Source organism: Schistocerca piceifrons, chromosome 8 (assembly GCF_021461385.2).
Source record: "Schistocerca piceifrons isolate TAMUIC-IGC-003096 chromosome 8, iqSchPice1.1, whole genome shotgun sequence".
Classification (NCBI taxonomy): Eukaryota; Metazoa; Arthropoda; class Insecta; order Orthoptera; family Acrididae; genus Schistocerca; species Schistocerca piceifrons.
The window spans coordinates 21,901,512-21,918,958 of NC_060145.1; the positions used below are offsets into that span (position 1 = coordinate 21,901,512).

A 17,447-nucleotide genomic window follows, 5' to 3' on the forward strand; every position below is an offset into this window, starting at 1 on the left:
TTTTTTTTTTTTTTTTTTGCCAAGTACCTGTGAAGTCCTACCTATGTATGGCATGGGATCCACTTGTTTTCAGTGTTGTTTACCATGTAGTGGCTTCTGAAGAGAATACACAAGCACTGTTATCCTCCCTCTCCTCTTTCTACAGAGTATGTTATCAGTGAGGACTGGAGCATTAATACTGCTGTGAGCAATTTCTTTAATTATTTTTAATTCATTTTCAAAACCTGATGTTGTTTGTGGTATAGAAGGGTGCATGTTGGTGTGTTACAGGATATTGGGAATTGGCAGGAATTATTATGCCTTAGAAGTTACTTTCCCGTATGTCTTAAATAAATGTTTTTCATTTACAATTGTTATTCTACCAGGAGGTGGCAGAGAAATCAGTTGACATAAATGTTTCTGCTTGCTAATGTCAGTGGGGAGGCCTAAGAAGTCAGTTGTTATGCCCACATTCTATTCAGCAGTAAAGACAAGACTTGACCTTTACAGCAGAGAGGAATTTATAGTAAGTTCCTCTAATTTGTGTGACAAACTACATATCGAGCAAGAATTAAGAATTTTTATTCACTCTTGATCATTTTACAATGAAATTGGCTTTGTCATTGTTGTATAATACTGAATGTAGTAATACAATAAAGTAGGATATAGTAATAAAATAAAATGTGTAAACATATTAAGCACCACAGTAATCAAATATGCTACAAGAAGATTTGAAAGAGCTAGTGTCTGTAAGTTATACTGTGATACAGTATGGTGCAAGCACTGTGCAATAATAATTGTGTAGAGTACATGGGATATAATTATACATAATGATACAGTGGACTCTAGGAAAATTTGTTAAATGCCAATCTCCTCCTCAGGCACCTCAAAGAATTCTTTAATATGGTAAAATAATTTGTAGATCCATAGACAATAGATTCATAATTTGTTGAAAATTTTGAGTAGGATCACTTTATGAGAATTTCAAGTTCTTGCCAAACTCTGCCTTGGTATATCTAAATTAGCCTTAGCTCTGGTGTTGTATTCATGACTTTCTCCCCTAGCACAAAATTCTGAAATATTATTTTTAACATAGAGCACAGACACATATAAGTATAAATTTATAATTGTGAGTATTCTGAGCATGGAAAAGAAGAGGACAATAGTGCTCCATGTGTCCTGTTTTACACATTATACGTAGGACTTTTTTTTGTATTTTTAAAATACTCTTGATGTAGGAGGAGTGTCCCCATACAATCAGACTGTATGACATGTGAGACTGGAAAGTATATCACCCTAAGGTAATCTGAGCTCACTAAATCCCTTAGCTTCAAAATGAGGTATGACACCTGAGACATTTTTTCACATATGTGATTGATATGTTCCTCCCAGTGGAATTTGGAGTTAATGTCAATACCTAAAAGTTTTACAGACTTATTTCCTATTTTGTTAGACATTTCTGTTAGGAGTTGTTTGGTTTTATTGGGATAAGACAGGAGTTTACTAGCTGCAAACAGTCCAAGGCTGTATCAGGGATTTCTTTTGTTATTCTAATCAGATCAGACATTCTCTGATGTGTGGTGAGTAGTGTTGTATCATCTGCATAACACACGACAGAATGACCTATGCTATTAGGCAAATCATTGATTGCTGCAATGAAGAAGAAGGGTCTGAGAATAGATCCTTGTGAAACACCTGTGCTGATTTCCATTAAGGAGGAATTTATGTTTCTGACTGTTTTCCGTTGCTTAAATAAGAATGCATCACAGCTAATATGCTTCCACACACCCCACAAAACTCCACCTTCCTTATTAGTAGTCAACAGAAATGCAATCGAATGCCTTGCTTAGGTCACATAATAGCAGTGATACCCTTTTTTGTCTTCAAGAGCTGTTAAAGTTTAATCCAGAATTTCCAAAACGGCTGTTGTTGTGTTTCTCCCCTTGCGGAAAACAAACAGATTGTTACATAGGAGACTGTGTTTTTCAAAGTAGCTGTTGGTTTGTGTGTGTAGCAGTGTCTCATATCTTTGAAAATATTGGCACAGTTGAGACTGCTCTGTAGTTTTGGGGAAGTTGTTTGTACCCTTTTTTTAAAAAACTGGGATAACTTTCGATACCTTGAGTGATTTCAGAAATACTCCAAATTCTACACATTTATTAAAAGCAACAGCTAGTGGTGTAGAGACTGAGTGTATTGTCATTTTAATTATGTAATTCAACAGCCAATAGCTGTCCATACTTTTACAATTTGAAAATTTGGAAACAGCTGTTATAATATCAGCGGATGTGATGATATCCCATTGAAATACCTGGTCACCTGGCAGTGGGGCTCCAGTCAGGTCCATTGGTGATGGACTTGTTGCTTTAATATTGTTTCCTGTTTTTTTAACTGAGTTTAAAAAGTAGTGATTTAATTCCTCAGCTTCTAGCAGAGCTGCTCGTGTGCACTTTGATATGTCCCCTTATTTTATTATTTGCCTTGCATCTATTGGGGGACCTTTCTACATAATTTCCCACTACCAGTTTTCTACGTGAGGAGCTGAGCTTTGTATAATTTTTTGCATTTAAGATAAGACCTGCAAACATGAATCAGGAAGGGCTATAACTCCTAGACCAACTTCTTATCATATTAAATGTGAGTTTTGCATTTAGCAAATAAAGGCAGAAGACTAACATTACTTAAAATTCTGGTTATCAATAAACACCAACCACAGAATCCTGACTTAATATGTGTCACTGTGAGATAATATGCTTGTTTTAAATAATATAACTGCTCCCCACTCACATTCCATTGACTCCTTTCTTCCCTTTATTTTTTGCTTGTTCATCGGTTCAGCATTCTGTCCGTACAACATAGTAGTCTGTGCCAGTGCTCACTTGTGTACAGTTTTGGCCCTTATAGTCTTAACTTTTAATCTTTGAGTATAATGTAATGTGTGATTTATTTGTTCACTGCTTCTTTGTGTACTTTGTAAATAATTCAGGATTAAGGAAAAAGAGAGAGAAAACTTGTGGCTTTCAGAATAAATTCCTCGAGCTAGACTTACAATGATGTTGTGTGGGCCATCTGTTTCATCTCAAGTTGACCAAGAATTTTCCAGTTGCGGTCCATTAGCGATTTGGTTTCTCCTATGTTAAGTGAATGATGTATGGTATTAAGTAATATTAGAGATTGGTTTACACTCTTGCCACAGTGGTAACACCTGTTCCCGTCAGATCAGTGAAGTTAAGCTCTGTTGAGCTGGGCTAGCACTTGGATGGGTGACCATTCGGTCCACTGAGTGCTGTTGGCAAGCTGGGTGCACTCAGCCCTTGCGAGGCAAACTGAGGAGCTGCTTGATTGAGAAGCAGCAGCTCCGGTCTCGTAAACTGACCTATGGGTGGGAGAGTGGTGTGCTGACCACATGCCCCTCCATATCCACATCCTGTGATGCCTGTGGGACGGGGATGACATGGCAGCCAATCAGTACCGTTGGGCCTTCATGGCCTGTTCGGGTGGAATTTAGTGTAGTCCAGTTTTTGGGGATTGGTTCAGAAATAGAATCAAGCTTACGCAGTTGTCGCTTTGGAGTTTAAAGAAGACTTGATGGTCCCTAGATTCCATATTCTCCCTTGTCAGCATGAATTCATAAGTTCCTTTGTATAAATATCCTTTTCATAGGGAGCTCTTCAACTATACTATGCCAATGTTCCATTAGTGCCGTGTATGATAACAATCCAGCACAGTGATTCGAAAGTCCACCACTGTTCAGTTACACCTGATTCAGTGTGACATACTACTTAAAAGTGACCAGATCCAGAGGGGTGTGATTTTGATTTGATTGAAACTGCTTCCAGTAATTTTTCCAGTTTTAGCCTTGTTATGGAAATATTTATGAAGTAATTCAATACACTTTTGTACACGCGTTGTGTGTCCACTAGTCATCTGCTGCCTTGTTTCCTTTGCGTTATTATTTTAATCACTTTTCATTATTATTAAGAAGTTAAACATTTCAAATTTTCTTATTTGTTTTGCAGGTTGTCAGATACACGCAATATAACTGTGCTGCCAGCAGAACCACAATATTTTGCTTTCAGATTTCCACAGAGTGGTCCTGACACAGTTCTTTTACGTGTAGATTCTGACAGTCAGGTGTGCATGATGGTTTCGATACAAAACATGAGTGTGAGTATACATCAAAAGTGAGCCTTTTCTTAAGTCGTATATTAGATGATGGAGTCCAGTCTAATAGGCATTGTGTTTAGCAATATTTATGTACAATGAGTATCTAGATGCATCAAATTGTGTTGCAGAAATATTATTTATGCAGGTTAACACCACCATCCATATTGCAGCAGCATGTCTGATATATTCAATTAAAGCACAGGACCTTATGCACTTTTACTTAGTATCCTTTGTGTTTGTGCTAGTTAGTTCATTGTATTTTTCAGCATGTTAATTTTCAGAGTTTTTCATTATGGATAAAAAATATGGATGCTTTGTGCAGATTCAGGGATTTGTAGCAGTGGTCCGTAAACATACTGAAATCGATTTAATTATTTCTCATCAGCCAGTATTTTGGAGAAACTGTTAAGAGTTCTGCAAGTTTCGCAGAAGATCTTCTGTGAAGTTTGGAAGGTAGGAGATGAGGTACTGGCAGAATTGAAGCTGTGAGGACGGGTTGTGAGTCGTGCTTGGGTACCTCAGTTGGTAGAGCACTTGCCTGCGAAAGGCGAAGGTCCCCTGTTGGAGTCTCGGTCCAGCACAGTTTTAATCTGTCAGGAAGTTTCATATCAGTGCACACTCTGCTGCAGAGTGAAAATCTCATTCTGTTAGGTGCATAATGCAATACACATTTCGCATTTTCCAACCATGGTTTATGACGGTGATAAAGATTGCTGTGTACCCCTAGAATGAAACGGGTTGTTGAAAGAAGAATGATAATCTAGCGCGGTTAGTTACTTGGAGACATACAGAAAGCTTATCGATCAAGTGACTTAACATGACTTCGCTATAATTCCAGTTTTTGCCCACTTTATACCAGGATCTTGTTAGGTTCCCATGGAGATACGTTTTCCAACTCAGTAGTATGAAAGATGCTACATTATAAAAATGCAACAACATTTATATATTACACCAACAACATCAGTGAATGTCATTATGGAAAGGTCTGCTGTTAACCTACTGCTCTTCTGGCCGTTAATGCCAGCTTTTCCAAACCAGACCCTCTACATCTCTCTCAAATATCTTCCAATTTGTCCTTATAAGACTAAACCTTGTGACGTGGTACAGTGGTAAGACATTGGACTCAGGGCAGCAGCAGTTCAAATCTCTGTTGGCCCTCCAGATTTAGTTTTCAGGGATGTCTCTAAATCAGTTAAGATGAATTTAAGTTTGACACTGTCATGATAATGCCATTTGGAGGATCTGGGTTTACTTTCTCAAGCTGTCAAAGATTGCAGTGGTTTACACTCAATACTGTGCAGTGAAGGAAGGTTAGGGTTTAATATCCTGTTACACTGAGGTCATTAGAGACAGAACACAAACTTTGCATTGGAGAAGGGTGGAGAAGGAAATTAGATGTGAGCTTTCAAAGGGAACCTGCTTGATCTTTGACACTAAGGGGGGTCAAACGTAGAGCTTCCTCGTGGCATTTAGAGATATTGGCCACTCAGCCCCAGAGATGGATCATTACAGTAATGGCCAACTTGACTTATTTAATCACAAACTTTGGGAATCAACAATAATAAAATTAATTTTTATATATTGAAAGGCCCATCAGCCTTCTGTAAATGATCTGATAACCAAAAGAAGCTTTACGTTGGGAGGGCAGCAGTTCATATCCCATTTTGCCATGCAGATTTAGATTTTTCGTGGTTCCCAATATCACTTATGCTTAGCCTCTGATGATCTCGTTACCTTTATAAACAAAATATATATCCACATGGCTGCAAAAGATAGAATTGAGATTGACAACAAGTAAAAACTCTAGGTACATGCATTTAAATCATAAACTGCTTGCTACTAAAGTATACCTCATCTGCACAAGTTACTTTTTCTTTCACTTTGTTGATTTTAAACCTCTGCCTTTTTAATTAAAGAACTTTATTTCACTCAGAAGTTATACTGAGTGTATCATATTTAATAGCACAAACAAGGTGAAAGTATACAATAACAGAAGCAAAAACATTTCAATAAACACTTGTCTGCAAATAAGCCATTTTCTAGAAAATTGGTGAACTGCCTTTGACTTAAGTTTGAAATATTAGCAAAATTAGTACAAATGTATAGGAATTATAAACATTTCATTTAATTCCCCACCTAATTGAACTAATATTTCACATTTTGCTGCTGCTGTGACAGCCAGTATTGTCCCATGTTTATAAGTCAAGTAGAGCCTGTACTTTAGCACGCAGCACGACCTCACCTCAATCCTCTGGATTATTGTTTCTGGGATCATCTTAGAAGTGAAGTATTCAGCTGTCACATTCGTACGGTTGAAGAGCAGAAGCAGAAAATTTTGCAAGATTGTCCAGCTTTACTGTTTGAAAGATTTCTTAAGTCACTACAGAGATGAGTTCAGTATTGCATCCAAATGTGAAGAAGGCACATGTCACATGTTTTTAGAAGGTGTAGGTGTACACTCAATTGTAACATGAAGCAGTATTGTATTTCTTGTTAAGGGAGGCCACCACTAAAATGTGAGACTATTAGATGGGGACTTAATTAAAAAGTGTGCATTTCAGATTAATTTGGACTAAGTAGGACAATATTTCATATTGAAATTAGTGGTTAATCGTAATCATACATTGTCAGTTATCTACATCAACAGCTACATGGTTACTCTGAATTTCACAATTAAGTGACCGTCGAACCACCTTCAAGCTGTTTCACTACCATTCCACTCTCAAACAGTGCATGGGAGAAATGAATACTTTGCTGTTTCCATGAGAGCTCTAATTTCTTTTATTTTATTATGATGTTCATTTCTACTTGTATAGGTGACCAACAACAAACTACTTCCACACTGTGGAGACAGTGGGTGACTGAATTTCATGAGAAGATCCTAACATAGCAAAAACAGCTTTGATCTAATGATTGCCACCCCAATTCATGTATCATATCTGTGATACTCCGTCCTCTACCAGGGGTGTTTGAAAAGCCTGTGCAAAAATAAAAACTACTTACGTGTTTGGGGTAAACAGTCTTTATTTTTTGACATAGTCTCCTTTTAGACTTATACACTTCGTCCAATGCTGTTCTAATTTGTTGATCCCTTCTGAATAATAGGAATTGTCCAAGTCTGCAAAATAGTTATTAGTTGCTGCAATCACCTCCTTGTTTGAATAAAATCTTTGTCCCGCCAGCCATTTCTTCAAATTGGGGAACAAATAGTAGTCTGAGGGAGCCAAGTCTGGAGAACAGGGGGGATGTGAAACGAGTTGGAACCCTATTTCCATTAATTTTGTGACCACAACTGCTGAGGTGTGTGCTGGTGCATTGTCGTGATAGAAAAGGACTTTTTTGCAGTCCAGTTGGCTGCGTTTTTCTTGCAGCTCGGTTTTCAAACGGTCCAATACCAATGAATAATATGCACCTGTAATAGTTTTACCCTCTTCCAGATAGTCGATGAGGATTATCCCTGGTGAATCTCAAAAGACAGTTGCAATAACCTTTCCGGCCGAAGGAATGGTCTTCGCCTTTTTTGGTGCAGATTCTCCCTTGGTAACTAATTGTTTAGATTGTTGTTTGGTCTCAGGAGTATATTAATGTATCCATGTTTCATCCACAGTGACGAAATGATGCTTAAAGTCTTACGCATTTTTCCTGAACAGCTGCAAACCATCCTTGCAACACTTCACACAATTCCGTTTTTGGTCAAGCATGAGCAATCGCGGAGCCCATCTTACGGATAGCTTTCTCATGTCCAAATGTTAATGCAAAATATTATGTACCCATTTATTTGAGATGCCCATAGCACTAGCAATCTCATGCACCTTAACTCTTCTGTCATCCATCACCATATCATGGATTTTATTAACGATTTCTACCTCCCTGCCAACCAGCGCGGATTCTGAAAGCATCAATCATGTGAAACCAGCTTGCATTGACTCAGTACCACATCTACACTTATTGTAAGAAGTACGATCATGTGGAGTCTCAAATGAAATTTGTGATTGGATTGAGGATTGTTTGATAGGGAGGATGCAGCATGTTATCTTGGATGGAGAATCATTATCCGATGTAGAAGTAACTTCAGGTGTGTCCCAAGGAAGTGTGTCGGGTTCCTGGCTGTTCATGTTGATCTATCAGACAATGTTAGTAGTAGCCTCAGCCTTTTGCAGATGATGCAGTTATCTTTAATGAAGTACTATCTGAAAGAAGCTGTATAAATATTCAGCCAGATCTTGATAGAATTTCAGAGTGGTGCAAAAATTGGCGACTAGCTTTAAATGTACGAGAACCCTTTTGAAGTGCTTTCAACTGTAGACGTGATATCTCAGCAAGCTGTGTCAAACCACATGGAGAGAAAAAGGACATCAGAAACAAAGAAAGACAGAATCTCTTTCAACCACAGGAAAAAACAATTCAGCCATGAGTGTAGGTGCTGACAGTGAATCAAAATCAAGTGTTCCTCAAGTTGGATTATCGACTAATATGGACAAAAAAGACAAAACAAACAGTGTCACCATGCAACATCCGAGTACCAGCAGGCCTAAAAACAGTTGCCATAAACCAGCAAAAATGTGTAAAATAAACCTATTTTCAGATAGTCGAGGACAGAACATAGCAGCTGAATTTCAGTCTAGAAGCAGTCACAAAATAGCTAGCATAGTGGAACTAGGCGCGCAAAATTTCAGGCAGTGACTTCCATGAACCATGAAATGAAAACAGCAACAACAAATGACTTTTTCGTGTTCTTAGCGGGAACAAGTGACGTAGCAAAAAACGAAATTAAAGACCTAGTGATCTCACTTAAAAGAAGGCTGCATGAGCTGAGAAGTTCAAACATGATGCTCTTCTCTGTTCCACATCGACATGACTTCCCAATCTGTCTTGTGTTAATAAAGAAGTGCGATGCACAAATAAAACAAATCCTAAATATATGCAAGAGATTAAAAAAAAAAAAAAAAAAAAAGTAAGAAGAAGATTCCACACATCTCATGGCTTAAATCTCAACAGCCTCGGGAAGGAATTAGTTATAAAATAGATCCAAGGAATAGTGAACAGCAAATTGAATGTGCAGTGTTGGGCTACAGAGGCCATCCCTCTCAAGGACAAAAATAACGAATACTTGGGAGAATCAACCACGAAATGCCAGATCAGTAAAACAATACCTGGCTGAAAATGACTTACAAGTTCGTGGCGCCCTCCGTCAGTGATGCTGGAATTCAGTATGGTGTTAGCCCACCCTTAGCCTTGATGACAGCTTCCACTCTTGCAGGCATACATTCAGTCAGGTGCTGGAAGGTTTCTTGGGGAATGACAGCCCATTCTTCATGGAGTGCTGCACTGAGGAGAGGTATCGATGTCGGTTGGTGAGGCCTGGCATGAAGTCAGCGTTCCAAAATATCCCAAAGATGTTCTGTAGGATTCAGGTCAGGACTCTGTGCAGGCCAGTCCAGTATAGGGATGTTGTTGTTGTGTAACAACTCTGTCACAGGCAGTGCTTTATGAACAGATGCTCAATCGTGTTGAAAGATGCAGTCGCCATCCCTGAATTGCTTTTCAACACTGGGCACCAAGAAGGTGCTTAAAACATGAATGTAGGCCTGTGCTGTGACAGTGCTATGCAAAATAGAAAGGGGTGCAAGCCCCCTCCATGAAAAACACCACCACACCATAACATCACCGCCTCCGAATTTTACTGTTGGCACTACACATGCTGGAAGATGATGTTCACCGGGCATTCACCATACCCAAACCCTGCCATCAGAACGCCACATTGTGTACCGTGATTCGTCACTCCACACAATGTTTTTCCGCTGTTCAATCATCCAATGTTTATGCTTCTTACACCAAGCAAGGCATCGTTTGGGGCTTATGAGCAGCCGCTCAACTGTGAAATCCAAGTTTTCTCAGCTCCCACCATATGTCATGGTACTTGCAGTGGATACTGATGCAGTTTAGAATTCCTGTGTGATGGTCTGGATAGATGTCTGCCTATTACACATTATGACTCTCTTCAACTGTCAGCGATCTCTGTCAGTCAACAGATGAGGTTGGCCTGTACATGTCCCTTCTTGTTTTCACTTCACTATCACATCGGAAGCAGTGGACCTAGGGATGTTTAGGAGTGTGAAAATCTCGCATACGGATCTATGACACAAGTGACACCCAATCACCTGACCATGTTCGAAGTCCATGAGTTCCACGGAGCGTCCCATTCTGCTATCTCACAATGTCTAATGACTGCTGAGGTTGCTGATATGGAATACCTGGTAGTAGGTGGCTGCACAATGCACCTAATATGAAAAATGTATGTTTTGGGGGATGTCTGGATACTTTTGATCATGTAGTGTGCGTGCCTCAAGCAGACGTCAGTCCACATGAGAATAATTTTATCACTTTTGCATTGTAATGTACAGGGTTTAGGAAACAAAATAAATGGTTTTGAATCATTTATCTCAGGATTATCTCCACATTAGTAATGGTTGCAGATCACCAAAAAACATTGAACAACATTCAATATTGCAAATTAGAAGGCTACAACTTAGCTACATTCTACTGCTGAACACACAATATAGGTGGTGCTGTTGCCATCTACTCGAGAAAATGCACATTCATAACCACAACAGAAAAAGTGTTATGGAGGAAGAATTTCTGTGTTGACAAAGATTTTGAAATTGCAATTCTTAAAATCACATTTGTCACTGTTCCTTTCTACGTCATAGGTGTATTTAGATCCCCCGTGGAAACTTTGATGCTTTCTGAAAGCACTTGATGTAGTTTTAAGTAAATTAATGTCAGTCTGTAGAAGTGTAAATCTTGTTGTATTGGGAGACCTGAACGTCAACACTTTACATGATGATCAGGAAAGCAAACGTTTTCCAGATTGTATCCTGTCTTATGGGGCTAAAGATCTTATTGGACTAATACCCACCACAATAGCTAACACACATAGTAGTTCAATTGATCACGTTATCACAAATTATGACCACATCATCTCAACAGATGTAATAAATGGTCACCTCTCAGATCATTTAGGCCAAACACTAGTGCTAAAATGTAATATGAAATTCAAACCAAGAAAAATGTACAAGCACAGGTGAATATTATCTGCAAACAACATTGCTGCACTAAGACACAATTTAAGCCAGGAATCATGGGAATCAGTTATGACTGCCATTGGGGTCAACAATAAATGGAACATGTTCACAGAAATAATGATTGAGCGCTTAAATAGAGCCATGCCATTAAAAAAAGTGAGTATCCAGAAAAATCAGTCTTCAAAATCAAGACGTGTGCCATTAGATTTTAAAACAAGATATCTGAAAGAAAAATGGTAAACATGTATAGCTTACACAGACTGACCAACTCAGGGTTACGTACAAAACTCTACAAGCCGTACAAATACGAGGGTGAGTCAAATGAAAACCTTAAATTTGTAATAACAAATCGAAATTTCGCACCGTTATCCTGTAAGTTGGTAAGCGTGCTACAAACAGCGTGCAGAATGGCCTGTAGGTGGCAGCATAGTGCAGATGCACACATACCATCGCAGTATCAGTATAAAGATGGCAGCCCCACTTGTGACTTGCACCAGGGTAGAACAGTGTTCTGTTATTTGGTTTTTGCGTAGTGAAGGTGTGAAACGTATTGAAATTTATCGATGAATGAAGGTTCAGTATGGTGATGCATGTTTGTCACAGCAGCAAGTCTACGAATGGAATAGGAAGTTCGCAAATGGTGTGACTTCAATGGAAGATGCTCCTTGTCCAGGTCAGGCACAACGAGTTGTGACTCCACAGAACATTGCAGCAGTTGAAGCCAATCAAATCAAAGCTACGTGGATTGCTGTCACCAGGTGTCCTTTTGCAAATGACAATGCAAGGCCCCACACTGCCTGTACAACAGTTGCAACAATCACAGACCTGCCTTTTGAGTGTCTTCCTCATCCACCATACTCACCAGACCTTACCCCAAGTGGTTTCCGTATGTTTGGACCACTCAAAGACGCAATGGGAGGAAAGAAGTTCCGTTCTGATGAGGAGGTATGCCACGCGGTGCATGAGGGTTGCGTGGACTACCAAAAGAATATTTTTCTAAAGGAGTTTATGCACTTTGTAAGTGCTGGAGGACTTCCATTGAGCCTGGGGGAGATTATGTTGGAAAGTGATACAGCTTTATACCACTTCTGCACAATAAATAATATTTTAAAAAATATTTAAGGTTTTCATTTGACTCACCCTTGTATAACAAATACTAACAAAGAGATAGAGGAGCTGGCCAGTACTTACCTCTGCTCAGTACAGCCGATAGATACACAAAACAGAACAGAAAATTTACGTTCCTAGCTTTCGGAACTTTGTTCCTTCATCAGGGAGGAGAGAGAGGAAAGAAAGGGAAGAAGGGAAAGTGGATTCAGTTACTCATAACACAGGTTATGAAGCAACAGGGAAAGGAAAACATGGAGGGTAGCATGGATGGAGGCATGGTTGTTAGAGGGAAGCCAAAGATATTCTACTGTAAGTATTGTGCCAGCTTCAAACCAAAGAGGATGCATACAGAAGTAAAGAGGTATATAGTATAAAGATAAACACAACTACGTAGGATGAAAAGATGCGTGAATGGCTAAAGAGGAAAGGGAAAGAGGAGAAGACTGAAGAGTAAATGGGAGTGAGGTTGTTTAACGTAGGTTCAGTCCAGGGGGATGGTGGGATGAAAGGATGTATTGGAGTGCAAGTTCCCATCTCCGCAGTTCCAAGGGACTGGTGTTGGGTGGGAGAAGCCAAATGGCACATACGGTGTAGCGGGTTCCTAGGTCCCTAGAATTATGCTGGAGGGCATGCTCTGCTACTGGGTATTGGACATCCCCTAGGCGGACAGTTCGTCTGTGTCCGTTCATGCGCTCAGCCAGTTTAGTTGTCGTCATACCGATGTACAAGACTGTGCAGTGCAGGCATATCAGCTAATAAATGATATGTGTTGTTTCACATGCAGCCCTGCCTTGAATTGTGTATGTTTTACCAGTAGCGGGGCTGGAGTAGGTGGTTGTGGGGGGATGCATGGGGCAGGTTTTGCAGCGGGGTCAGTTACAGGGGTAGGAACCGCTGGGTAGAGAAAGTAGTCTGAGAATATTGTAGGGTTTGACAAGGATGTTAGGGAGGTAAGGGGGCGACGAAAGGCAACTCTGGGTGGTGTGGGGAGAATTTTGTCAAGGGATGATCGTGGACAAGGTCTACAGGATAGTTGCGGGAGAGGAAAGCACTGGTCAGGTTATTGGTGTAATTGTTGAGGGATTCGTCACTGGAGCAGGTACGTTTGCCACAAATACCTAGGCTGTAGGGAAGGGAGCGTTTGATGTGGAATGGATGGCAGCTGTCAAAGTGAAGGTGCTGTTGTTTGTTTGAGGGTTTGATATGGACAGAGGTGTGGATGTGAGCTTCAACCAGATGAAGGTCAACATTCAGGAAGGTGGCTTGGGTTTTGGTGAAGGACCAGGTGAAATTCAGATTCGAAAAGGAGTTGAAGTTATGGAGGAAATTAAGGAGTGTTTCTTCACCATGAGTCCAGACCACAAAGATGTCATCTATAAACCTATACCAGGCCAGGGGAAGCAGCTGTTGGGTCTTCAGGAGGTTGGCATAGGACGGAGCCATCCTGGTTCCCATGGCCATTCCTCTGATTTGTTTGTAGGTCTGGCCTTCAAAAGTGAAGTAATTATGGGTGAGGATGAAGTTGGTAATTGTGATAAGGAACGAGGTTTTTGGAAGATCTTCGGGTGGGCGTTGGGAGAGGTAGTGCTCAAGGGCAGAGAGACCATGGGTATGTGGGATGTTGGTGTAAAGGGATGTAGCATCTGTGGTGACAAGAAAGGTTTCAGGTGGGAGAGGAGTGGGAATGGATTTGAGGCGTTCTAGGAAGTGGTTTGTGTCTTTGATGTAGGATGGGAGTCTGCGGGTGATAGGTTGGAGGTGTTGGTCTACCAGAGCTGAGATACATTCTGTTGGGGCTTTGAAGCCTGCTACAATGGGACGGCCAGGATGGTTCTCTTTGTGGATTTTGGGTAATAGGTAGAAGGTAGGGGTACGTGGCTCAGGTGGAATGAGTAGGTCTATGGAAGCCGTTGTGAGGCCTTGTGAGGGACCTTGGATTTTAAGGATTTTCTGCAGCTCAGTCTGGATGGAGGGAATGGGATCCTGGGTAACAGCTTTGTAGTTTGAGGTGTCGGAGAGTTGACGCAGTCCTTCTGCCACATACTCCACACAGTCAAGTGCCACACTTGTGGAGCCTTTATCCGCCGGCTACTCTACCCTCGTATAAGTACCACAAAGAAGTCTGGAGAGTAAAATCAGAAAGAATCAGTCAACAGATACAAGATTCAGATAACATTTCAAAGGCTTGCTGGCCAGTTGTAAATAAAATCAGAAACAATGAAACAGAAACTAAAATTAATAATGTACAATTGACTGTGAATAATGAAGATATCTGATCCTCTTCTATTCAGCAATATTTTTAATTATTACTTCATAGATACTGTTGACAATGATGTCTCTATGAAACAGGATACACAGCACTCGTTTTGAGTCCTGTAACAAACAGAACTGCAGTACACTACCCGCAGTAAGCACATATGACATTCTAAGCTTATTGATAACCTCAGAAACAAAATATGAGCAGGATTAGATGAAACTTCTCCATATCTATTGAAGAAATCTAAACATGGACTAATGAAACCACTAGTTCATCTAATAAACTGTGTTCTCAATGACGGTGTGTTCCCTGACAAGTTGAAATTGTTTGTAGTAAAACCAATGCACAAAAAGGGGGAAATAAAGCATGTACAGCACTACAGACCCATTGCCCTAATCTCAACTTCCAGCAAACTGATAGAGAAAATAATATTAAAATAAAATCTTGGAACATTACAACAATGCTGACATATTAAGTGATTTCCAGCATGGTTTCAGAAGAGACCAAAGTACTACATCGCCAGCACTACAATTTGTCCATAATGTACTTGAAAAAATAAATTCCTGGACCTCTCAAGAGCCTTTAATAGAGTACATCATGATGTGCTCTTATCAAAATTTGTGAAGAGTGATGTCACTGGAAAGCTCATGCAATTGCTAGAAACATATTTAAAGGGTAGACAACAGTGCACGGAGATAATGTACACTAATGGAGAAATACCAGAGAGGAGAAGGTCATGTATAAGAAACATACAATTTGGAGTTCCTCGGGTCTGTACTTTAGGTCCAGTCCTATTCATATACTATGTAAATGATTTCCTAAGTTCTCTTGACAATGAGCAATTGATCACTACGTACGCAGACAATACATCTGGTGTCAGCTATGCAGACAATGAACCCATCCTAGTTGAAGAGATACATGACATTATTGAAAAGGCAAGAGCTCACTTTGAAAGAGAGAACTGAGAAGTAAACGTAGAAAGAACTAATATTATTCATTTTAAACCAAGTGGTCCAAACAGACAAAATATTTTGATTGATGAAATTCTACCAAAAACTTGTTGTTGTTGTTGTTGTTGTTGTTGTTGTAGTCTTCAGTCCTGAGACTGGTTTGATGCAGCTCTCCATGCTACTCTATCCTGTGCAAGCTTCTTCATCTCCCAGTACCTACTGCAGCCTACATCCTTCTGAATCTGCTTAGTGTATTCATCTCTTGGTCTCCCTCTACGATTTTTACCCTCCACGCTGCCCTCCAGTTCTAAATTGGTGATCCCTTGATGCCTCAGAACATGTCCTACCAACCGATCCCTTCTTCTAGTCAAGTTGTGCCACAAACACCTCTTCTCCCCAATTCTATTCAATACCTTCTCATTAGTTATGTGATCTACCCATCTAATCTTCAGCATTCTTCTGTAGCACCACATTTCAAAAACTTCTATTCCCTTCTTGTCTAAACTATTTATCGTCCATGTTTCACTTCCATACATGGCTACACTCCATACAAATACTTTCAGAAACAACTTTCTGGCACTTAAATCAATACTCGATGTTAACAAATTTCTCTTCTTCAGAAACGCTTTCCTTGCCATTGCCAGTCTACATTTTATATCCTCTCTACTTCGACCATCATCAGTTATTTTGCTCCCCAAATAGCAAAACTCCTTTACTACTTCAAGTGTCTCATTTCCTAATCTAATTCCCTCAGCATCACCCAATTTAATTCAACTACATTCCATTATCCTCATTTTGCTTTTGTTGATGTTCATCTTTTACCCTCCTTTCAAGACACTGTCCATTCCGTTCAACTGCTCTTCCAAGTCCTTTGCTGTCTCTGACAGAATTACAATGTCATCGGCGAACCTCAAAGTTTTTATTTCTTCTCCATTGATTTTAATACATACTCTGAACTTTTCTTTTGTTTCCTTTACCGCTTGCTCAATATACAGATTGAATAGCATCGGGGAGGGGCTACAACCCTGTCTCACTCCCTTCCCAACCACTGCTTCCCTTTGATGTCCCTCGACTCTTATAACTGCCATCTGCTTTCTGTACAAATTGTAAATAGCTTTTTGCTCCCCGTATTTTACCCCTGCCACCTTCAGTATTTGAAAGAGAGTATTCCAGTCAACATTGTCAAAATCTTTCTCTAAGTCTACAAATGCTAGAAACGTAGGTTTGGCTTTCCTTAATCTTTCTTCTAAGATAAGTCGTAGGGTCAGTATTGCCTCACGTGTTCCAACATTTCTACGGAATCCAAACTGATCTTCCCCGAGGTCGGCTTCTACCAGTTTTTCTATTCGTCTGTAAAGAATTCACATTAGTATTTTGCAGCTGTGACTTATTAAACTGATAGTTCGGTAATTTTCACATCTGTCAACACCGGCTTTGTAAAGATTGTAAATTCTTGGGTTTATGCATAGATGATCAACTTTCATGGAAGCAGCAAGCTGATTGCGTCTGTAAAAAAATAACACCCAGTCTATATGTATTAAGAAGATTATCACCATATCTTAATTATGAAACCCTAAGAACTGTATATTATGAAGTGGTGTATCCTTTCTTGTCTTATGGGATAGTATTGTGGGGTGGGACATGCCAAACTAATACTGCAGAAGCTAGCCTTGAGGATCATAGCAAAAGTAAAACCAGGAACTTCTTGCAAACCCCTATTCATTATACACAATATTCTCACAGTTTATGCCATGTATATACTAGAAACTATAATGCTAGAGAAAGGAGACACTAAGATCACAAAAAGAAACATGGATAGTCACAACTATGAAACAAGGCATAAAAAAGATTTTCATATGGTTAACAGAAGATTTAACAGTGAAAATCCCCTATGTCAAA

At 39.7% G+C, this 17,447-nt stretch overlaps 1 protein-coding gene across 1 annotated transcript in view; it reads left to right on the top strand.

Annotated features, from left to right (window-relative positions):
• Positions 1-17,447, top strand: part of LOC124712564 (SID1 transmembrane family member 1-like) — a 123,078-nt gene that overhangs the window by 9,860 nt on the left and 95,771 nt on the right. The window contains exon 4 of the mRNA XM_047242878.1: positions 3,999-4,146. Coding sequence (XP_047098834.1) covers positions 3,999-4,146 — 148 coding nt within the window. The remainder of the gene's footprint in view (positions 1-3,998; positions 4,147-17,447) is intronic.